The following is a 25,603-nucleotide window of genomic DNA, read 5'->3' as shown; positions in this document are numbered from 1 at the left end:
TCCAAACAAACAATACTAAGTGAATTCAAACTTCACCCCATCGCACAAGCAAGTGGCTATCAGGACTCAGTGGCCGAGTGGATAACGCGATGGCGTTTGAAGCGAGAGTACTGGGTTCGAGTCCCAGAGTGGACATCAACTCTGAGATGCAGGTACATCCAGCTGACGAGTCCCAAATAGGACGAAACGCGCGTCCTGGATTCCACTGCTAGCCACTATCCATCTCTGCTTAACTATAATTTTTGTTTATGTAACAGATTCATTCCTAAACACGATTGACAACATCTAACGTCACTGAGCTGGATGATTCCCAAAAAATTGTAAAATGATTTGCAGTATACTGACTGATGCTAACTCAATGTCCATATAATACACTGCGAGGTACAGGAAAATCATAAACTGACTGCTCGTTTACCTTCCACTATGTTCTGGTGTGATGGAGGCTACTCACAAGATTACTAGTTAGTATTATGTAGCGGAACGTGGCGTCAAAGCTGTCGCAGTTGACAGTCAGGGAGAAGAGCTTTAGTACATGAAAAACACGGAGTAGGAAGAATACTTGAAGACCAGACGAAGGCTATGTATATGTACTATATAATCACTTTGTAATTTCTCAAAACAAATATTCCTCCTGGCCACTGCCTTGTTTTATACCAGTACCAGGAAAGTATTCAGTGAACAAGCCGTAGAGAAGCCGTTTGTAGGATGATGTTATTACATCATGGTAAAAAAATAAAGTGGAGTAATTTCAGTCCGGTAACATGAACCTGTACTTGATGGTGGTTGTTGAATCTAGTGTCTTTGTGTAGGGTTTTTTAAAATTAAACAAAAACAACCTGTCAATGACATCCTTGGCTAACAGGAAATTGAAGATCATAGTTATGTTTAATAATTTGATATTAATCCTTATATCAAGACATACAATCCCTGCATTCAATCAACATCATGAAATATAGATTAATCTGGCTGACTTTCTGTTCATGATATCTGACAATGTCTTTTTAATGAAAGAAAAACAGGCATTTATTACAATATGTTTCCCAATGTGTATTCTACTGTTGATAATAAATTTAAACCTAATTTCAAAATATCTATAAACTTAAAATATTCTTAAGTGTTAGGATGAAAAAATATTAAACAAACCATGTTAAACAATGTACGTTCAAAACATGAATCAAATTAACACTTCATCTCCTTCAGAAAACGAAAATTCACTTGCAGAAATAAACTATAAAACTGGAATATATATTAAGTTCAATCAAGACATAAAGTATTGTGGAACTATTAGTCTAGTTGTGGACGAATGTCAGATTACGACAGATTGGAGGATATAAAAATAAAGACTGTAAATAAGAAATCAATTACTGTAATCATAGACAAATGCTTTATATGGTGATAAGATTCAAGGGAAAGTAAACGTCATATTTACCGCTCAAATTTCTATATTAGAATGTAATTTTGTGAACACAAAGCTCTTGATTACTCAATAATCAACTTTTCATCTCACTGGAATTAAATCCTATGCTGTGGTTCATATCATATTTATGTAATAAGGATGTTACGAAAAGGTGAATGATAAGTGAATGTTTAAACCATTTATCACATGCACTACACAACAACTTACATACCTACCAAAGCATAAATAATTTTCCTGATGCACTGACCACTGTGCTTCTGTAAGCAAATACGTGCTGTTAGAAAAACATATCTAGCAGTATTGAGGAGATATAAAGTATCCCTCGAAAAAACGTTCAGAGGCGAAACACTTTATTTACTCAGCACTGAATAGTTTTTCAGAAATATCTAGAACGTGAAGAGTCACGTGCCACGTTTCTGATTGGATGGTTACCTGTCCTGTCAATATGGTTCCAGAACCTTCCAGAAGCCAAAGATCATCTGAAATACTATAAATACCCTCGATTTTCTGTACATAAACTAACCTTAGAGTAAAGCATTCTTTTTATACTCCATGCCTTTACTCTCGTGTTCAAGTTGTCGTGTAGATTTACCCTGAGGTTATTTGAAGAAAATAGGGAAACCGATTCAGGCGTTCAGTTAAAAGACTTATCAAATAGTTAGCCATTTTACCTACCAAGAAATTTTAGGAAAATATTTAAATCTTATTAGCATGTGTTATGAATTTATCTTAACACAAACATACAAAACATTAAAACTTACAACTTGATTGAAGATTCACTTTGGTTTCCTGAATTCAGTGAGACTCTACGCGAATCCATTGCATTGTGAGCTTTCGATTCGCATGAATCCGAATTATTCACAGTACATGAATTGAATAATCTAACAGCCTTCAAAAGTGTTTCGTTTATGCACACAGCTGTCTCGAGAGCAACTGTCGTATGAATAATAGTTAGAATAATTAAAACAAGAAAGATAAAATTCAGCCTATCCAGTGTATATATATTTTTTTTAAAAATGACTAGATACACACCAAGCTTTTTATACACAACGACCACAGAACGAAAATCATATCATCTGCAAGATATATTTATGATTTACTTTGCTACAATCGAGAGCAGCTTCGGTCACATTAGGATAATAACTGAAAACTTCTAAAACACATACAGTTTAGGAATGATGAGATAGACAGAAAAATCAGTAAATCAGAGCCCAACTAACACCTAGTTATGCTACAAACAAAAAGTAACTAATTCATAAATACAAAGCTTACATAACTGACTTATTACCGTTTCGGAAAGAAAGACTGAGTGTATTTCTTCAATTAAAATAAAATTCAGTATATATCTCACTGCTTTATGGACTATGGGGTAAGCAAAACTCGAAGGAATAAGTTTTCAGAAAATCTAGAATAGAACCACAGCCCATCTAAACAGACATATATAGCACTCAAAATAAAAATCGATGATTTGAAGGATAAAGCCAGTTGATGACATTCAAGAAAATCAAAAATGCTAAATTGTGACGTATAAAGCCAGTTACTAGACATGATTAACTGGTCATATTGTGGTGTGGTTACTTATATCCACATAAGTAGTATATGATGATGGTCAGGCATGGAATGTATTTTGGTAGAAGATCGATAAGTAAAGAACAGGAACGAAGCGCAATCGGTATGAAAATGCATAAACAATGAAATTAGAGAAGATGGACTGATATTTACAGAAAGAACGGTCAAGATTGAGTCAATTAATTGTTATTTTGCAAATTAACTGTTTACTGTATGGTTATCAGATTTTAGTGAGACAGTCTGTAATTTGTGCCTAAATCCATTCGATTGTCCCCAGTCGTGTTCTGTTCACTACAATATGACAGATTATGTCGACAAGTTCCAAACGAAAGCATATATTTAAAACATATATTGTGTTAGTCACAAAATTACAGGACCTATGAAAACGCTTCCATGACAATTAGAATAAAACATGTGAAATACGAAATTGAATAACTGATGGGTAAAAATGTGTTATAGAGTAAAGCTATATAAAATAGAAAGTTAAAAACAAACCTTTTCTTTCTTGTAGAGCATCAGATGGTCCACAGAGCATAAAGCAGGGAAGAACAGCACCAATAATTCCTGAAGCATATGGAAGCATATGGTGTGGATCTATTTCAACAAATGTTTTTATCCACTTTAGTGCCGCTCGTTGTTTCAATTGTTCTGGTGCGTTACAAATATTTCCGCTTTTTAAGGACCAAGAATCAGAAGCATTTTGCGTGAGACTAATACTTTGAGCCGATGTGTCAACAACGATTGATGAATTGTGTAGATTAGAAAACTGGGAGTTACGTGGAGATGATGGCTTTAAAGCAATATCAGCCAAGGCACAAGCTAGTGAAAGTAACACGAAAAAATCCATCGTACTGTATATATAAGAAAAACAATACACGGAATATGAAGAGTAAAGAGATACAATCATCAATATAGGCACAAATATACCACAATATTTCGTACTTAATGACAAATGAAAAATGTATGCCGTGACAAACTTCGTACTCCGGTTTATTTATTTATTGGGACATATAAACATCGGTTCAACGGGGCACCAAAATATGTATGCGCCATACAATAACAACGAGGTCGTGAAGAGATAAAGAAAGGTATGACAAAAAAAAAGAACAAAGACGAGTAGAAATTAGTGTATGAGAGTGAAGTGATAATGATGGGAGAGGTAGTCCAGTTAACACAAGTACAACCAGAAAGAATTCTTCCAGTTAAATAAATTACTCTCAATTTTATGAAGAAAGCAAAAGAAAGTCACAGCTTGGATAAAACAATAGAGAGAGGTGGTTGTATGCCATCACTCTACCTGAAATGTTTGTTTATATGACCTTCAAAATGTTAATAAACTTCTCAGGCACACTCTTCTTCAACAGACAATCCCACCACATGCAAGCTGCTGTAGAAGTTGAACAAAGGAATATACAAAATAGGGATAAAAGAATAGGTAAGTAACGCAGTGTATGGTAAAAACAAGTATTAACAAACAGTTTTATGTATGATTTGCGAAAATGGGAATTAAAGAGTGATTAGCTTTTCTAGTTGCAATCATCATTTAGTTCTTGTGCGCTCGGATAAACGATGGATGTTCGAATCGAAGCAGGAGGTTTTCCCAGACGACCACTTTCCGAGCCCTTGATCTAGAGGTCTAGTCCACAAGGCAGTGGGGAAACGTTAGTAGATGCAATCCCAAGGTAGTCGGCGACCAACAACAGGTTTGTATGCCATTTGTTCCCCAAGGATCCTGGCGTTCATGTTCATCATTGGCTTAGAATCAGGCTTTTCCAGTTCTCCTAGGTGCAACCTTCACGTACCCACCAACTGGGTTAGGGAGGGACATTCGTTTTTCGTTGTCTCATTTTGTAATAACACACCTACTGCGAGGAGGTAGTGATTAGGACTTCTTTGGAAATCACCTACCGTAGCTGCTATCTTGACGTGGTGGCTGGGCCGAACTATAGTGATGACTCAACTAAGCTATATTAACTGGATCACATGTTTTTTTAGATTCTACCATGCTAGGTGTGTCGGTTGAAGAACGGTAAGATTAACAGCAAAAACTTGAGACCCGAGGGCGAATTCGGACTGGTGACTGTAGTAAGGTGTGACAGAAATGTGTTTCCTTCGGGCAACCAGTACCTGCAGCGATGCTGTCCTCTCATAACGGAAGGAAGGTGTTAGGAATAGTTTACCCTGAAAATGTCGCACCTCACCCTACCACACGGATTTCCGTTTCTAGCGCTGGTACGTGAAGTGAAGAACTACCGCATCAAAAACTTACCATAAAAAGACCGTGCACGACCGGCCTCAGACAGTTGTCTCTTTAACTCTGTGGTTACACTTCCAGGTCTCTAAGACCACCACTAATTAAGTTTCTTTTCCAGGTCCTTCAAGAACAAATGTCCTTCCACGGTGTGAGTAATCGGGAAGTGACAACCACCCTCACACCTATTTCAGCAGCCGAGATGACGATCGAATCCCTTCCTCACCTCTCAGTAATTCTTCCATCCCTACGACTAGCCATTCTCATATGTCTCTATCACCACAGGCCACCAATCGTAATGATTTGAGTTCAAAAAATGTTCTTTCTCGTCTCCTGAAACCACACTCTAAACTACATGTTAGAGCTTTTAATGTTTGAGCCTTGTGTCCAATAGGAAAACAGGTTTCTTTAGCTAGGACTCTAGAATCTCGCACCGTCGATGTATGCTGCGTCTCCGAAACGAGAATACAGGATCTAAGTACGGCCATTCATTTAACCTCACCTTGTCAATATAAAGAACCGGCACGATTTACCCTTCGAGTATCTGAAGATCCCAGTGCTAATTGCTGTGAACTCGCTGATGTAGGTACAGCATTAATTTCAAAAGCAGAACAGGCTGTCAGACTGAATTCCAATAGACAGTCGCCTGTGAGCTATTCAACTAAACGGGACCGTGAGAACTCGAAAAGATAGGGACACAAGCCGTCACCTTTTCGTTGTCTTTGCCTACGTTCCCACTGATTGCAACTCAGACAAAGTTAAAGATGAATTTTATGGGAAGCTATCCCAATATCCTCGAAAGGCTAAACGCTCTGATTTAGTAATAATGGCAGATGATTTTGATGATTAAGTAGAAACGAAACCAAAAGGCACTTAGGTGGATCTTACACTGTTGAGGCTCAGAGAACAGACAACCGCGATCGCCTGTCGCAACTATGCTCAGATAATCTTCTATTTCTGGCAAACACCAACTTTAAATAGAAAAAGACACATCGTATGATGTGGCGACCTCCGCACTCGACTCAACGACGGACTCAAATACATCACATTACCATTAATCATAGTTCAAGGGACTCAATGGAGGACTGTCTCTCATCCTGGAGCACATGTTTAGACTCGAATCATCCTCTAGTTTGAGCATGCACTTGTCTGAGTCTCAGTGAACGTAGAAAAGCTACAGCGAGAAAACCCTTTACAGTAACTTGATGGAAAAGTTAACGATAAATTTCAAGAACTGAAGGAGTTCGTCAGCTGTGAAGTGATATTCACTCCGAGGTAGCATGGCATGATATGCAAAAAGCTGTGGAAACAGCTGTGATATCTACTAGTAACTTGAAACAAAAAGTTGGGAAAAATCAGTGGATTTCAGCTGCATCTATAGAACTGATAGATGTTCAGGAACTCATCCCATCTGGCTTTGAACACGATGAGGAGCGGAGGCAGCTTGGACATAGGCTGATAAAAGGCCTACATAATGATCGTGAGAAGTGGTGGGTAGAGAAAGCAGAAACGATGGAAAAAGCAGCAGCGATAGGTAGCAGTAGATAACTGTTCAGACTTATCAAGAAAACGAGTATTAAACATAAGGCTGTTAGTGAAACTGTCTCGGCAAAAGACGGGACTATTAGCCGTTCTCAATTCAAGAGATTGGACCAATGGGCAAAACGCTCGAAAGAACAGTTCACCTGGCCTTCAGACACTTCAGTTACCCATTATCTCTAAGCAACCTGAATGGCAAACTGATATAAGTCCTCAGAATCTTAGTGAGGTTGAAAAGGCTACAACTAATCTAAAGTGAGGGAGAGGAGCAGGACCTGATGGATTAACCCTTGAGATTTTTAAGGATGATGGTCAAGTTTTAGCAGTAAGATTAACTGAAATATTAGCTAAAATCTGGGAACTGGATGTGATCTTATCTTACTGGTCTTGATCGCTGGTCACCCAAGTCTATAAGAAAGGACAAAAATCCTTTTGTGATAATCACAGAGGAATCAATTTAACTAATACAATATCTGAAATATTAGCCTCAATAAGACTTCGATGTCTAATTCTAGCTCTTGAAGAGTGAATCCGAGAAAACCTGACTGGTTCACACTTGTACGTGAATATATAGACCAAATATTCACCCTTCAGCAGATTCTAGAACACAAACATAACTTTCGACGTCATACTACAGTTCTATTACTTGACATTCAGGTAGAGTTCGACTTTGTTGATCGTGAGGTTCTGTACCACTGTCTGTCATAGAAAGGCGTATCGAAGAAGTACATTATCCGTGCACAGGCTCTCTACTCAAATACTTCTGGTCGAGTCAGAGCTTATGGCTAATTCTCATCGAGATTGGTTACTTCAAGTGGTGTTCGTTAACTCCGCCTGTAGCTCTTCTAGAATTACTGCCGGTCCCAAGCCCGTGCAAAGGAGGAGGGTTAGGCATGGGGTTAGCGACTCCATCCCGTAGAAAAGCTAACTCGCTAAAAAAACGCTAACCAGAAAAAAATAATTCAAACCATTTAAACTCTGCTCTGGGAGTTGAAGGAATAATTATGACGCCTCATGATGAAGGCCGAAATTTTTCGGAAGTCACGAGGCCGATGCACCTTCTAACAACCAGAGCAACACTCTTTATAGGTACATGGAACGTCCGGACAATGTGGGAGACAGGAAAGACCAGTCAAATAGCAATGGAAATGAGGAGATACAACTTGGCAGTACTCGGAATCAGCGAAACCCATTGGACACAAGCTCAATAACAAAGGCTAAGTACAGGAGAGATTCTGCTGTACTCCATTCACGAAGGGGAAAATGCTCCACACAATCAGGGAGTTGCTCTAATGCTGTCCATATTAGCACGAAATGCACTTGTAGGATGGGAATCTCATGGACCCAGGATAATCAAAGCATCATTCAGAACAAAGAAGGAAGGGATCACAATGAACGTTATCCAATGTTATGCACCCACCAATGATAGCATTGACGATGATAAAGTTCAGTTCTACTCGAGGCTGCAATCAATTATAGCGAACTGCTCAAGAAAGGACCTCACTATCCTGATGGGAGATCTAAATGTCAAAGTTGGAGTGGACAATACAGGATATGAAGATATAATTGGACGATATGGACTAGGAGAGAGAAATGAAAATGGAGAGAGACTTGCAAATCTATGTGCATTCAACAAATTGGTTATAGGAGGCACAATATTTCCACACAAACGCATACACAAAGCTACGTGGATCTCGCCGGACCACACCACAAAGAACCAGATAGATCATATTTGTATCAACGAAAAATTCCGAAGGACAATGGGAGATGTGAGAATCAGGTGAGGAGCTGACATAGCTTCAGATCACCACCTAGTTGTGGCCAAGATGAAACTGAAGCTAAAGAAACACTGGACAACTGGACAAACAGCACTGCAAAGGTTTAATACAGCCTTCCTTCGAGATACTGACAAGCTCCACGAATTCAAGATAACTCTCAACAACAGGTTCCAGGCTCTACAGGATCTACTGAAAGAACAAGAAACTACTTTGGAGGACAACTGGAAAGGGATAAAAGAATCACTAACTTCAACGTGTCAGGAGGTTCTTGGTCCTAAGAAGTATCATCATAAGGAATGGATTTCTATGGGAACCCTGGACAAGATTCAAGAAAGGAAGAACAAGAAACTAGCAATTAACAACAGCCGAACACGAGCAGAGAAAGTCAAAGCACAGGCAGACTACGCAGAAGCAAACAAGCAAGTGAAGAAAAGCATTAAGGCCGACAAGCAGAAATACTTGCAAGAACTAGCAACGACGGCGGAAAAAGCTGCAAGAGAAGGGAATATGAGACAACTATATGATACAACGAAGAAATTGGCAGGGAGATATAGTAAACAAGAGAGACCAGTCAAGGACAAAGAAGGAAAGACAATCACAGAGGTTCAGGAACAGAGGAAAAGATAGGCAGAATACTTCGAGGAACTGCTGAATAGACCAGCCCTGCTGAATCCACCGGACATCGAAGCAGCCCACACTGACCTTCCAATAGATGTCACTCCACCAACGATCGAAGAAGTCAAGGTGGCCATCAGACAAATCAAAAGTGGGAAGGCGGCAGGATCTGACAATATACCAGCTGAGGCACTGAAGTCAGACATTGAAGTAACTGCAAACATGTTTCACCTTCTATCCAAGAAGATTTGGGAGGAAGAACAAGTGCCAACGGAATGGAAAGAAGGATACCTCATCAAGATACCAAAGAAAGGAGATCTGAGCAAATGTGAGAATTACAGAGGCATCAGTTTGTTGTCAGTAACAGGAAAAGTTTTCAATAGAGTGTTGCCGAACCGGATGAAAGGCGCAGTAGACGCCCGACTTCGAGATCAACAGGCTGGATCCCGTAAGGATCGGTCGTGCACAGACCAATTGGCAACATTACGGATCATCGTAGAACAATCACTTGAATGGAACTCGTCACTATGCATAAACTTCACTGACCATGAGAAGGCGTTTGACAATGTGGACAGGAGAACATTATGGAAACTCCTTCGACACTATGGAGTTCCTGAGAAAATTGTTAACATTATCCAGAACTCATATGACGGACTACACTGCAAAGTCGAGCATGGAGGACAGCTGACTGATGCATTTCCAGTAAGGATTGGAGTCATACAAGACTGTCTACTCTCCCTCACCATCCTTCTTCTGGTGATTGACTGGATTATGAAGACTTCGACATCTGAGGGGAAACACGGAATACAATAGATATCTCAGAATTAATTAGACGATTCGAGCTTCGCAGATGACCTAGCCCTCCTATCTCATACATACGAACAAATACAGATAAAGACAACAAACGTAGCAGCAACCTCTGCATCAATAGGCCTCAACATACACAAAGGAAAAAGCAAGATTATCAAATACAACACAGAAAACACCAACCCAGTCACACTTGGTGGAGAAACTCTGGAAGATGTAGAAACGTTCACGTGCCTGGGAAGCATCATTGATAAATAAGGATCTGATGCAGATGTAAAGGCGAGGATTTGCAAAGCAAGGACAGCATTTCTACAATTGAACAACATATGGAACTCCAAACAACTGTCAACTAATTTCAAGGTCAGCATCTTTAATACGAACGTCAAGACAGTCCTACTGTACGGAGCTGAAATGTGGAGAACTACTACATCCATCGTCAAGAAAGTACAAGTATTTATAAACAGTTGTCTACGCAGAATACTCAACATTCACTGGCCGGATACCATCAGCAACAGCCTTCTGTGGGAGAGGACAAACCAGCTTCCAGCTGAAGAAGAAATTAGGAAAAGACGTTGGAAGTGGATCGGACATACATTAAGGAAATCACCAAACTGAATCACGAGGCAAGCTCTAACTTGGAATGGTGAAGGGAAGCGGAAAAGAGCAAGGCCAAAGAACACATTACGCCGGGAAATAGAAGCAGATATGAAAGGATGACTAACAACTGGAAAGAACTGGAAAGGATTTCCCAGGACAGGGTTGGATGGACAATACTGGTTGGCGGCCTATGCTCCTCCACGAGGGGTAACAGGCATTACAAGTACAAGTACAAGTGGTGTTCGTTAGAGTTGCCCGCTTTCCTCATTATTATTTAACTTTGCCATAGATATGCTTCTAAAGATAACACTTTCATCGTCTGACTTTCCAAAGATTAATCTTCTACCAGAAGATTGACTTGTTGACTTAGAATACCCATATAATTTAGTTGTGTTTTGTGAAGACGCTGGCGAAATGCAATTTTCTGAAAACCTTAAGCAACAATGCAAGCACGTTTGGGATGCGTTTTTCTCCCTCCAAATGTAAAATGTTACTTCGGTATCGGCTTGCGTCAGTGCCTAAATTAGTGATAAGGAGTGAAATAGTTAAACGTAACGACCGCTTCACTTATCTTAGGAGTTTCATCAGTACTGATGGTCTGATGTCTGACGAAGTCTCAGAACATGTCCACGCGAATATATAGCCTCTGTCAGGGAAGTCCTACTCACTGCCTTCTCGTCGCGAGGGTGTTGTCTACGAAAGTGAGAGGACGAAAAGAGAATGTCCGGCGCTTTAACCGGGTTGGTGGACACGGAGGGTCCACCTAGGGGAGATGGAAAACCCTGATTTCAAACCAATGGTGCACATGGGCTCCAGTATCCTGATGGAACAAATGACGTATGAACCGATCGTTGGTTACCAACTACCACGGGACCGCATCTCCTCACGATGCTCCACTACCTTGTGGATCAGACCTTTAGGTCAAAGGCTCGGGGTGTGGCCCCCTAAGAAAACCACCTGCTTCGGTCTGGGCAGCCGAGCAGTATCACAGCCCACAAACAAATAAAATGACGATAATTACTGAAAATACTATTCACGCTCCGACTAAAAGTCAGACAATTCACATTATTATTATTTACCGCGTCACTTATTCACTCTCTTTTAAACCCAATTTGTGTATCCTTACTTTTCAACTTATGCAGCAGCTCGCCCATGGTGGAAACTCTGTTCTATCTAAACGATCTCCAGTCACTATCTGGTCGAAAGTGAATACTTCCACCGAATACGAAGCCACATACACCATTCAAACTGGCTTCCTTCAACGTTCGCAAACTAATGCATATCGGACAACATATAGGGCTCTCTATGTCTTTAGTAAGTCTTAATATCGGTATTTGTTGTCTATCCGAGACCCCTATTCAAAGACTCTAGTGAAGTACTACAAATTCGCTCTCCATCTGTCGCTTCAAAAGGTTTCTTTACGTGCGTTTATCCGGGGACCCTGTAGCATCTTCGCCTGGTCCTTCTGGCGTTGGTGTCGCGCTAAGCGCTAGAGCTGAGGCAGCACTAATCTATTGGATCCCCATTAACAGTCGGCTATGTGTTGTTACATTAGAAAGCTCCATCAAAGTGAGAAGAAACCAGAGTGAGAAACGATGTCTTTTTGTAATCTCCGTTTAGGTGGCCGATGGGGACTTGTTGGTCGCAGGACAGATGACGGGGACCATTTGCTGCAACTGTGCACAGACCACAACCTGTTCCTGGCTAGCACTAACTTTCGGCACAGTCATCGCCGGTGTGCCACCTGGCGTCCTCCCTCTGCAACTCAAGCCTAGACTCAGATTGATCACATCGCGATCAGCTACCGCAGGTGTGGTTGTGTACAAGACTGCCGCTCCTTTTGGAGTACCTATCTGGAGTCTGATCATGCCCTGGTCTGCGCCAATCTTACCTTACTTTTCAGTGGCCAATGAATTGGTCGTAATAGACAGATTGATGTCGGCAAATTGTTTGTAACTTCTGTTGCAAGTAAGTATCGAGCGGAGCTAGCTTCTAGGCTAGCTACCATCCCACCGAAAAGTATAGATGAGCATTGGCTGCAACTTCACGACGCCATGAAAATGGCGAGTAAAGCCGCTTGCCGCTTCGCGAAACGTCCCGCTTACAAGCACTGGGTTTCTTCTGGCTCCTTACAACTGATGGAAACCCGTCGGTCTACTACGGGTGACCGTGAGTTTGACCACAAACGAAGACTGTTACGTAATGAAATCGGGCAAAGCTTGCGTAAGGACCGAGAAGCCTGGTGGTCGGAGCGTGCTGATGAGATGGAAGCAGCAGCTGCATCTGGTAACTGCTGGAAGCTCTTCCAACTCATCCGAGCCACTGGCAGCAAGAAGTCTGGTGTGAGTGAAACAATCTACGAGGATGATGGGATGCCAATCACTAACATCTCTCGACGTCTTGGACGATGGGCGGAATTTTTCGAAGGGCAGTTCAACTGGCCTGCTGCTCCGGCAACGTCAACCAGTTTGTCCTGCCCCCCATGGCCGGTGAAGACTGATCCACCAAATGAGGCGGAAGTCCCAAGAAACTCCAACTCTTGAAACGCTACAAATCGCCAGGCCCAAATGACTTACGTCTATCCCTCTTTAAAGATGGTGTTGACATTCTGGTTAGGGAATTGACTATGTTGTTTACAAAGGTTTGGGAGCAAGAAAGTGCTCCATCATCATGGAATGAGTCGATAATCGTCCCTATCTTTAAAAAGGGTTCACGTTGTTCCTGTTCTTGATATCAGGGCTGACTTTGATTCGTTGGACAGGACTGTCCTCTGAGATTGTCTATTGAAGAAGGGTGTGCCTGAGAAGTTTATTAACATCTTAAAGGTCCTGTACACGAACACCTCAGGCAGAGTGAGGGCATACAACCACCTTTCTCCCTTGTTCCATTCAAGCAGTGGGGTTAGACAGGGTTGCCTGATCTCACCATTCCTCCTCAACTTTGCCATCGATGACATTCTGGAAACAGCTCTGATGGGTTTAAGTAATGGTGGTGTGGATCTGCTGCCTGGAGAACGACTTCTCGACCTCGAGTATGCAGATGATATTGTCTCACTGTGCGATAATGCCCAAGGCATGCAATTCGCACTTAATCAGTTGGCAATCAGTGTCCGCAGGTACGGCATGTGCTTCGCACCCTCCAAGTGCAAAGTACTCCTACAAGACTGGTAGGATTCTCATCCTGTACTCACCCTGGATGGTGAGCAGATTGAAGTAGTTGAGAAGTTCGTGTATCTAGGTAGCTGCATAAGTGCTGGCGGTGGCATGAGTGATGAGATGGGTTCACGTATAGTGAAAGCCAGAGCGGCTTATGCTAATCTGGGCCATCTTTGACGCCTTCGTGATGTTAGTCTGGCTGTAAAAAGTTGGATCTACAACGCGTCGGTGAGCAGTTTTGCTCTATGCTTGTGAAACCTGGCCTCTCCGAGTTGGGGATGTTAGACGACTCTGTGTTCAATCATCGTTGTCTCCGAAGGATTGCTGACATACAGTGGCAACGCCATGTTAGTAATGCAGAGGTTCGGCATCGTGTGTTCGGGCACAGTGACGATAATTCAATTGGTGTCACCATCTTGAAACACCGACTTCGGTGGCTTGGAAATGTTTTACGAATGTCGTCCCAGAGAATTCCACGTCGCGCATTATTTGCCGACTCTGGGACTGGTTGGAAAAAGCGGAGAGGAGGTCAGTGTATGACATGGTGTCGTGGTATGGGAGAAAGCTGCAAAGGGCTAGCTTCTGTTGGTCCTTCACGACTCCCTGGCTGGGGTCCGAGAGATGGTGCAACACAGTGGCTGGAGACGTTATCAGATATGGCTCAGAATAGAAGCCAGTGGCGATCCTGCTGTAACCTTCTTTTACTTTCTTCATAAAGAGTGGTTCTAACTTTCTTAACTGAAAGAGTCTTCTGGTTGTACATTTCAGTCCCCCTTATCTTTTCATCCTTTCTCTCCCTATTTTCATTATTTTGTGTGGCGCATATGTATCTGGTGCCCTTTTGTACCAATATGTATGTGTTTAAATAAAAAAAATAAATAAAGGTCGATATAACCCAAACTGTTGAAAAGTAACTTAAGTAAATCAGCTAAAGTATATGCTTGATTTCAATATAGATTTTATAAAACAAACTTTGAAGAGTATCTACAGAAAAGCTTGACTGAACTGATATTTCATCCATTACAGTTCGGTATGATTTTGTGACCATTACTTCAAACTGGAAAACTGATATGGTCAGGTTTATCTGATATAGTTATTATTCGGTCAAATAAGGAGCAACAAACCTATTTCACTTTGCATCAAACGAATGAATTAATCCGATAAGTGTGTGTTCGACTGCTATATGAGAACCATGTGTGAATTAATAGGATGAAATTGGTTATTACAATTTCTTAAAATACTAGGTAGATGGTGAAAATTGACAACTCTATTCAACCAGTAAAACGTTCAAAAATGATAATACGTGATAAAAAGCCAGTATCTATTAATATAAGAAATTGCCTTAAGTTACACATCGAAACACTAAACAAACAACTAACCTGTTGCTGAAAGTCGACAGTGTACAATTAAACTGTTGATCATTGTATCTAATGCAATTTCATTTGGATTAGCTTCAATCTCTTTGAGTAAATCTGTTAAAAGCATTTCGCATCTAAAAAAAAATGAGAACTAAAAGTGAAGAAGTTAAACTTAGTATTAGATAAAATTATCATTAAAATCCATCAAGCCACTACGTAAAATCTACCAAATATTTTAAAGTATGCAGCGAGGAATTGAGAGTTACTAAATGACTATTTTTCAGTAAACTTTGAAGTTTAATCAGTGTATGAGAGCACATAAACCCCTTAACGATACGGAATGACACCTATAATAATGGCATGATCCACTTAAAGCCCCGAAATACCAGCCAAAGGGTTCCAGAAAAATGGTGGGACACTAGGAAACTTAAATCTCTTAAGTACAGTTATGTTATTTGGTTAGAGTCAGTCGGCAGAAACCACTGGACCTAGGTTTTGCACTACTGGGGAATCTTCAGCAAGGGATATCTGGAATCTCCAAGGAGTTTAAGCTCTCTATAGTGTTATGTCTTGTGATCACTGACGGATGTCATGAGCCTAGTTACTAACCAGAATACTGATCCTAATTTGGTCTACTATTTACTCGACAGCTTAGTCTCAGAATCGGTCAATTACACGTCCAACCAGCACTAAAGACCTTAAGCTAAGTCCCCAATGATCTACTATTCGTGAGCTTCTCTCTATATCCCACCTTTGAGTTCAAACGTCAGCACCCAGCCTCTACAGTATTTCTATTTTAAACAGACGTGGTTTATATACGGACATACCACACCGAATCACATCACAAAGTTAAAAATAAAAACCATACATGAACAAGCCAAAAGTGACTATGAATAGAGGAGACTGTGAGTAATAGACTAGAAAAAAGTTAGGAAAAGTAAACCGTGAAACAGTGGTTAATGTATCAACATCTAGTGACAACGACATGTTAGTAATGCAGAGGTTCGGCATCGTGTGTTCGGGCACAGTGACGATAATTCATTTGGTATCACTATCTTGAAACACCGACTTCGGTGGCTTGGACATGTTCTACGAATGTCGTTCCAGAGAATTCCACATCGTGCACTATTTGCCGACGCTGAGATTGGTTTGAAAAAGTGGAGAGGTGGTCAGTGCACGACATGGTGTCGTGGTATGAAAAAAAGCTGTACAGGACTGGCTTCTGTTGGTCCTTCACGACTCTCTGGTTGGGATCCTAGAGATGGTGCAACACAGTGGCTAGCGACGTTATCAGATATGTCTCAGAATAGAAGTCAGTAGCAATCTTGCTGTAACCTTTGCTAACTGAACTGCTTTTCTCGTTATTATCATTTCACTATCATACACTAATTTATGTTCGTTATTGTTCCCTTTTTTTATATGCACCTTACATTCTTTGTCTCTTCACATTCTCATTGTAACTATGTGGCGCATATGTATCCGGTGCCCCTTTGTACCAATATTTATGTGTTCAAATAAATAAATAATGTATCAACAGAAAGTTCATGATAAGTGGAATATATATACGTAGTAATCCAATTAATCAGTAACTATACGACAAAATTGTAATTAATAATAATTCGAAAAACTAGTTCCAACTTCTGCAATATTTGCTCCGTTATAACATGTAGAATCTGAACCATGTGTCAGTCACAAAAAATACCACTGAGTTATTCGGACCGGGATAGACCTTTTGCAGGACTAAATAGTTTACACTAACCAATTTCATCGAATATTAACCAGTATTTACCTCAATTTCGAGTCCCTCACATTAGTGACCAGATTGCAAACTAATCGGTAAAACTTCCTATTCCCTAAGAACTAGACAACATGAAATTGGCTACTATCTGCTGATCAATTGGTGCAAATAATATCAATTAGCAGTGAAAACAACTTGAGAATCATTCAAGTGCTAAAAGTCAGCTTAAATGTAGATGAATCGGTACAAAAGACGGAATATTGAAAAAAAAACTATCAAAGTACATCTTAAGATGAAACACTATTCGAGCACAGTTGAAGTTAAATAGAAACAAAAAGAGTACAGAATAATACAAGTTACTACATAAAATAATTTTACCAACAGAATATCTACAGCTTCGTCGAACTATGTAATTAGATAGAAATTACACTCTATAACTTAGAAGGGTTATTTAGCATTATATTACGTAGCATGAGTATTATTTCGTTCACATTCTTTCAGTTAGGTTCTACGCCCCAATAGGCGATGGTGATTCAACTAGTACAGGAGATTCAATTTGCACCTAAACGGAAGAAATTCACAATATATCAATCGAAAATACCCTCTATCTTTAACTAAACACACTTTAATAACGTATTTGCTAATATACTTTAGAAAACACCTTATTGGTAACAGCGATAGCCGGTCTGATGATTGTGAATAAGAAAAAGCTGCTTTGTACTTAACAGTAATAGGACATTTTGTCGACTAATACAAACACAAATCATATTTAGAGTATTTTTTAAACAAACGCTAAGCAGGTGATTTCTTCCTACTTCCATTACTGAAATACAACTAAGTGCATAATCAGAGTAGTTTAAAAAAGATTACATGTCTGTGGGAACTAATTCGCGAAAAGTATCTCCAAACTCGAAGAAACCCATACTTTCCAGATGAGATTTAAACTGTCAATGAACCGACCTTTCGAGAACTAGATTAGATCCATTTACCTACAAGTTGTAGTCAAAAACATCGCAGATCTAAATGAGGTCGGTCTGATTCCACGGAAAATTATCTCTCATTCTTGCTTAAACTATACCTTTATGGTCAGTATCGACAAGGTTGAGATTTATGTCTAGAGCTATACATCCTGTTACTGATCACCTAACATTCAATACTATGCGACACACCAAACTCTAGTCATTTGGCTTGGTGGCTATATTGCGAACTAATTCAGCACTGAAGATCTGATAGTATTTGTAACTCATGGGGATCACGTTTGCTTAGAATATCTTTTATTCAATACAGTTCAAATTAAGAAGTTCCGAAATTCCACTTTAAAACAGGTAAAAATAAAAACGTTTATTTAAAACACAAAACAACAATCATTCTTACTGCCTTCTTAAGTCCGGATTCGGATCACCAAGTATACGGAAAAGCCCATCCAATAATTGCGGCAAGTAAACAGAAATTTTTAGTCCAGGTATAGCATACAACGTAGAGATCTGATTAATAAAAGGGTTATCAATATGTCACGTTAATATTACTGATTTTTTTCAGTTTTAATAAACCAATCTCTTAACACCTAACGTATATTAAAGTATAAAAATAGAAATTATTCACTAAATCATTTACTGGCTATTGCTTGACATAAAACTTTACGAACGAAAACGTAAACCTGTGTTTTAACACGCAGTATCATGAGTATTAAGGGTTTAACTGATTAACAAGGTGAAATATGCGTAGAATTTAGAAAGCTAGATTCTTAAAATTAACTAGCAGATTCAAGATACTAATTGATTCAACATACTTAAAGTAAATACAACTGTTATCATAGCCCAGAAGAAATAATAACTAAGCAATGATATGCTGACAAATGATTTGTACTACAGTATCAGGTTACAAAATTGAAGTTTCCGAAATGTTTCTACAGTGAGCAGAAATTCATCCTATCTAGTAATGATGACAAACTAATTTATGGATTAAGTGAAGGGAGTCATAATGTAGTAGAAATCAAGAGACGTTCACATGTCATCAATGCCATTGAGGGAAAGAATAGCTCGGTTTGATCACCTTCCAAAAATGTTTGCTACTTCAAGTAAACAAAGGAGTACTTAGCATTCTGTATGTTTCTTTTAAGTAATCGGTCACGAAATAATGTCGGCAAAGTTATTTTTCGTGAGCAAAAGAGGTTAAGAGCCCTTGTTCGCTCTTCAAACAACTATTGTTACAAAAATAAATGAACCACTGGTCAGTTTGAAACGTTTTGGTGATTTACAGAGACATTGGATTTTACTTTTCTCAATTTCTTTTATATCTAGTCTGTAATTAATTAGCTTTTTGCTATCACTACACTTAATAGACCAAAAACATATGATGATGAAAATTCGGGAATTATGACCGAAGCATCCAAAAACGACGATATTGTATGCGTTAACTTATATTATGTGCTAATTGAAATTATACAAAAGTTACCAAACTACACGTCTAACAACTTTTTGACCAGATTATAAAACAAGCTGAAGATCTGTCAATGGATGTGCTATAAATACAATATTGGATACTGGCCCAATTTATCTTAACGGAAACTTGCATGAAAGTATTAGTGAAGTTCATTAAGCTTAAATGATAGTTTAGTGTAGCTTCAAGGGGGCTAGAAGTTTATTTGTAACTTCAGTTCGAATTTCGCTCTCAAATAATATGCTTAAGTAAGGGAATGAAAAATTCGTAAACAGGAATAGACTACTTATGTAAGCTAAAATATGAGTACATTCGGAGACACCGTGCTATCTGTTGGGGTGATCCACAAAATTTCTCGTAGTAGACAAGAAAGGCTCAGGAAACATTAAGAAACATTTTATCCAATCAGCATTGACTAGAATTTTTGCTAGAAACATCACGAAAGTGAAAAGTCACATGTAGAGTTCCTGATCGGCTAATTACCACACTGTTACCATGTTTAGTAGCATTCCAGAATTTTCAGGAGAACTCAAGGACTTCTAAGGTACTATAAAAACCCTATACTTTCTGTACATAAATGAACATTTGGAGTAAAGTTCTTCTCACATATTTTGCGCCTTTTCTCTCGTGTTCAAGCCGCTGTGTAGATTTAGCCGAAGGGTTACGAGACCAGCTTAGGATCCGAGTCTAGCGTTCAATTAGCAAGACTTATCACTATCACACCTGTCCACGACTACAGTTCCTGAAGTTATTGGAACTAGAAAATATAAGAATTAGTAAACATTATAAGTTAGTATCTTGGAACACAAGCGATATAATACATATCAAACTATCGGTGTGAATTCCTTCACTCCTTAAATTGGATTAAGTTTAAAAATATCTTTTAATTCCACTCCTATACCTGTTTTTCTCCTAAAATCATATCTGCTGAATGACATGACACTTTATGGGCATGCACGATTTTGCTAGATTTCATATTGTTCTGGCGTCACTTTCTAGTTACTCCACAGCTAGTGGACTTAGCAAGTACAAAAATATAAGGAGGAAAATCACTTTTGCAGATAGCCGATACACCAACTGACTTACCCAAGAAACAATAAACTGACGAGTATAAGGATTGTTCGTATAAATACGTTCTTTGAGTAATAAGACAATATCTGTTAAGTCACAAATCTCAGTCTCCATGATAATTTCTTTCAAAAGTCTATCACATTGTAAAGCTGACGGACGAACAGAGGAATCAGAGTCCGACACACCCTAAACAAAACAAAATTGGCCAACTAATAATATGAAATAAGTACCGAAACATAAAAATTAGTATTTTCAACAAGTTACCGCAAAACATAAGTTGGATCAGCTGCATTTAAGATTACGGAAACCATATATTGTTAATCCGAAATTCAGGAAAATGTCACATTGTCATATTAGTCTACTTACACCATTCAGTCAGTCACAAAGTAGTTTCCCTAGCTTTCATTTCTAGTATTTAATAAAAAGAAATATTACTTGTACTTTGATATCTAACCTTTAATCAACCACATGATAACTAAACACTTACAAATGCAGTTTTGATATGTTAGTTACTTAAAGACAACTAACAAACTACAACTCAGTTATTAACCAACGGAAATCGAATTCGCCCCACTGAATAGGCTTTTCATAGAAATCACAATTGAAATATCTGGTTTAGTATTTCATAAACGAATATCGGTTTAAATTAAAATTAAGGTATTGAGAAATGATAACGATAATATTAAGATGATATTAAGCTACGTCAGTCAGTCAGTCACAATGTAGAACTTCGTACGTAGGTACATCTGTTCGAGTTGCCGTACCAAATTAGCACAGAGATGCAGTTGTCGATTCAAATCCCATAGTGGTAGAGGTAGTAAAAGTATAGGTAGTAATCCGAAAGATTAGGATTTGAAGATGTTATTCAAGGAGTATATTCCATTGCAAAAGATTTTGAGCCATTTCATTTAAGGTCTCTAACCATCGGTTGCTATCATCTCGCGGATCCCAACCAAGTAGTCTACACCTACCAACATGGCTCATCCCACTTGTCACTGACTTCATGGATTTGTGCCACGTTTTGCTCTGGCCGCCCCTAGCTTTCTTCCATCCTACTCCTACGCTGTCTTTTCCATCTCTCTTGCTTTCGCTACACACCACTGTTCGCGGTCATTGCGTAGGTTTCTTGTTAGACTGCGCTTAAGCTGACTCCGCTCTTCGTTATGTTCAGAGCCAGATGAGATGAGTTTTCGAGCATCTATCAGTGCGGTAGATGCTGCTGAGATTCAGTGTTTCTCCCTAACCTTATGATTTACCGTACTAGTAGATATCACTGCTATTTCCACAGCTTCCCGGATGTCATTCCACGCGGCCTTGGGGTGGGCACAACTTACATGGCTGCCTAACTGTTTCTCTAGTTGTTCCTGAGATATATTCTTAGCTAGCCTATCACTAAGTATGACCCTAAGAGGCTTCCTTGCAGCGTCTTCCCTACGTCCAGTAAAACACAGACAGATACGTGCTCGCACTAGAGCATGATCTGAATCTAAGCATATACTTCAGAATGAGCGACAGTCTTCTATCGAGCCCCTCCATCGGTGGATGATAGCGATGTGATCTAGTAGGGTCCAACATTAGGATGAATTCGGGGTCGCCATGTCAAAAGATGTTTTTCCTTGTGCTTAAAGTTAGTATTTGCAAGAAATAGGCGGTTACCGGAGCGTAGCTGCAACAGACGGTCGCCATTATTTGTTCCTTGAGCCACGACACCACGAGATCCACCTAGGTGTCTTTCCCTTTCACTTAGTTTACCTACCTGAGCATTAAAGTCGCTAGTCACCATTACTACATCAGAGCGCCTAGCTTTTCGGAGAAGGTCAGAAAACTTTCTGCAAAACTCATCTTTTACATCATCTGAGCTGCAGTCAGTGGGAGAGTAGGCAGAGACGACGAAGAGGCAACGATGAGTGTCCCTATCTTTCCGAATCCTTACTGTTCCGTTTAGTCGGACAGTGCACAAACGACTGTTTACTGGGATCCAGTCTAAAAGATCTAGTTTTGCCCTAGGACTCAATCTATACCTACGCCAGCGAGGCCACGGGAAGCAGAATCAGGGCTTCCAGATACGCGAAGTGTGAATCGAGTTGGTTCTTTATTATGACATGGTGAGGTCAAATGAATGACGCTACTCGGATCTTGTATACGCATTTCGGAGACGCAGCACACATCGATGGTGTAAGATTCTAAAGTCCTAGCTAAGGAAGCCTGTTGTCCTATTTGGCACAATGTTCGGACACTAAAAGTTCCTACATGTAGTTTAGAGCGTGGTTTCAGGAGACCGAGAATAACGTTCCGTGTATTCTAATCGCTTGCCCTAGTGGTGCGAGGTGATAAAAGGACGTAAGAAGGGTTAGTCGTGGATATAAGAGAGTTATTAGGTGGTGTAGGAAGGATTTGAATGTGACCGACTTAATCTCGTGTGCTGTTACGGGTATGAGGGCTAATATAACTTCCCGGCTGCCCACATCGTGGAAGGGTATTTCATGAGGGACCTGAAAAGGAAGTTGGGTTAATGTTGGTCTTAACGACCTGGGAGCGTAACCGCAGAGCCCAAGGGACAACTGCTTGGAGCCGGTCACGCACGGCGTTTTTGTGGGAGGTTTTTGACGTGTTAGCTCCGTTCTTCAAGGAGCCTTACCGCTGGAGACGGAAATCCGTGAGGTAAGGTGAGGAGTGACATTTCTAGGGTCGACCTTTTCTAACCCCTTCCTTCATAGGATCAATGAAATGATTTCTTGAGTGACAGTCGATCAACTATTTCAGAGGAGGTAGTTGATCAACAAAACTACACTTATTTTCAGTGGTGTAACACCTGAACTAGATACAGTCGCGTATAAAAATCGTACCCTGTCTACAAATGTATGCGAATAGAAAAAAACATATTGTACAAATATGTATAGCAAAAAGCAAGAAGTACTCTTAGTTATCAAAAAACAGTATCAATAGTTTCGAATTAACGTGACTCACTCGACTAATGGCATCAAGTACATCGCTCAAGTAATTTAACGTCTCTTTCCTAGTTATTTTCATCACATTGAAAAGGGCTTCGCATGCATAATGTCGCACGCGTGGGTCGTTATCATGGAATGTGCGAATTATGGGTAAAATTATTGGTCCGTGAAAAAGACATGCGTCCTAAATAGGTTGCAATAAACAGCGACATATGACTGCGTTACCTCATTTAGTCCAATAGCTACAGAAGCTAGACCAAATAAACCACCTTTTCGAGTATGAGGGTTGGCAGACTGAATAAAGTCCTGGCTGAAGTATCCAATGATTCGAGAAATATCTGAAAGCTTATCCTGACTAATATAATCCTTGACAACTCTATATTCAGTGTAAGTACTCAATACGAATTACCTTTCGACTTCTTGGGATGCCAATTTGCGTTTATCAAAAAGCTTATCCACAAGATTTTTTACACAGCTGGACGAAAGTGGAGCATAATCACGATCCATGGTTGTAGTACCTACAGAAGAAATATTAATAAAGTTTATGCTCACCCTAAGATTTGAAAAATACAATCAGCAACAGATACAACAAACCGGTCGTAAAGATATAAAATCACGCCTAAATAAATATGAACGTCCGGTTGACAGGGGAAAAGTTCAGAGGGACTTTTTATACGAACCCAGCCTACAGTAAATTAAGTATTTGAATCTGGCAGCTGTCAAACCAGTAAAGTTTATCTCCGGATTAGTGAAAAATGGCCCTTAAGTTATCAGAAAACGAATAATCCAAAGTGAGATGAACCATACAAAAAACGGTAAGACTATAACTTACGGACGACCTTAGAGCAACGCTAAAATGAACTTGGGCTGCCCACCTACTTACCAAGGTTAAGTGAGGGTTATATAACCTGCCATCTCAAATGTGATTGTACATCCATAAATTAGAGTCTCGCCAAAAAAAATTAAAAACACCCGAAGCGGAGAAATATGTATAGTTAGAGGGAGGAACAAAGTTTACAGAAGCTAATAAACAAGAGAAATAAGAAACAAAGATTAGAAATGGTACTAATTTACTATGTACATTCGTATCATAACTATTTGTACAAAACTACCATCTCCGACTGAAAACTCGAGTGCCGGAGAAACTTGACAACCTTTTAAACGAATAAACATTGATTTTTTTGGTTGTATGTAAATACTAGCAATCAATTAACTCGCCCCCGACCTGTTGTTTAGATGCTTTTAAAAGTGAAGTGGGTTTAAAAAAATTAAACGGAAATCAAATGGCGAGACAAAAGCACAGAATTTACTTATCCATTTAAAAAGGCTACATTAGTAAAGTATACGGACGGACCACCCAAACAACCAGTAAAGGGGAAATAAAGCGGACGAAAGCGTAAATAAAGGGGAAATGTCGCTTTTTCGCCTGCACGTCGGTTATTTAGGGGAAAAGTCGGTTTTTCCCCCTTACGTCGTATATTTGGGGGATATTTGTAGACAATCTGATTGCAATCAGATTTCCGGTCGTCAATTATTCTTAATGATGGAAATCATGTTTCAAAAACGTCCGTTAGTACCTTCAAGGCTGTACGCAAATTATAACTAGATTACTCTTTGTATCATAAACCATTTAATGACCAAACATTTGTTGGTCACACCCATACTCTGCCTCCACCTATATGCATACTAATAACCGGAAACTAGACAGATAATATATTCAAATGACCCGGAAGCTTTTAGCCTTTAGTAGATTTTCTTGAAGCCTGGAAGCGCTCTGTGTGCTGGGGAGTATGAAGAGCAATGTATAAAAGGATCTGGAGTAGAATGTAACACGAAAAGTCAGCCGGAAACTCGATAGGCAAGTAGAATGGACTGACATTTACTAATGACAGAAACCGAAAATGGTCACTAGTAGCACTAAGACATTAGAACACCCTAGTAATCAAAACAAGAAATCGGCAAAATGCCTACCTACAGGCGCGATCGCAGAAAAGTCAGGCTCGCTCAAAGACGACCGCCGTATCTCTTTAAACGACCTTGAGCGACGTGAAGCGGTCACTTTGAAGTTCAATTGTTGTGTGTTTGTTGGGTGTCCATTGGATTGCACATATATTGAGTGTTCTCATATTTAAGGGGTCTTTTACTGCAGCAAAACCACAAAACCAATGCAAAGAACATTAATTTAGCTCTCTCTGTCTTGTAGTGGATACGTTGGATCGATTGTTGCTTCGTGACTTGATCGTGAATGCCAATTTCCATACTGAACCCCAAGTTTAAAACTTGATAAGGTCCAGAAAACAACGTAACAAAACTAAGAG

At 39.7% G+C, this 25,603-nt stretch overlaps 2 protein-coding genes across 2 annotated transcripts in view; both read right to left on the bottom strand.

The window, feature by feature from the left end:
- Positions 1-3,833, bottom strand: part of Smp_172820 (hypothetical protein) — a gene marked incomplete at both ends in the record, with an annotated part of 10,596 nt that extends 6,763 nt beyond the window's left edge. The window contains 2 exons of the mRNA XM_018789185.1: positions 2,179-2,350; positions 3,482-3,833. Coding sequence (XP_018654654.1) covers positions 2,179-2,350; positions 3,482-3,833 — 524 coding nt within the window. The remainder of the gene's footprint in view (positions 1-2,178; positions 2,351-3,481) is intronic.
- An 11,269-nt stretch (positions 3,834-15,102) lies between these two features.
- Smp_180010 (hypothetical protein) lies at positions 15,103-23,792 on the bottom strand (the record flags this gene model as incomplete). The annotated part of the gene is made up of 5 exons (XM_018789184.1): positions 15,103-15,220; positions 18,199-18,308; positions 23,302-23,469; positions 23,511-23,661; positions 23,695-23,792. 5 exons carry the CDS (start codon positions 23,790-23,792, stop codon positions 15,103-15,105), a joined length of 645 nt encoding a protein of 214 aa, XP_018654653.1.
- Between the last annotated feature and the right edge of the window lie 1,811 nt (positions 23,793-25,603).

The sequence above is a fragment of the Schistosoma mansoni genome, chromosome W (genome assembly GCF_000237925.1).
Source record: "Schistosoma mansoni strain Puerto Rico chromosome W, complete genome".
Taxonomy (NCBI): Eukaryota; Metazoa; Platyhelminthes; class Trematoda; order Strigeidida; family Schistosomatidae; genus Schistosoma; species Schistosoma mansoni.
This window is presented reverse-complemented; position numbering and strand designations above follow the sequence as displayed.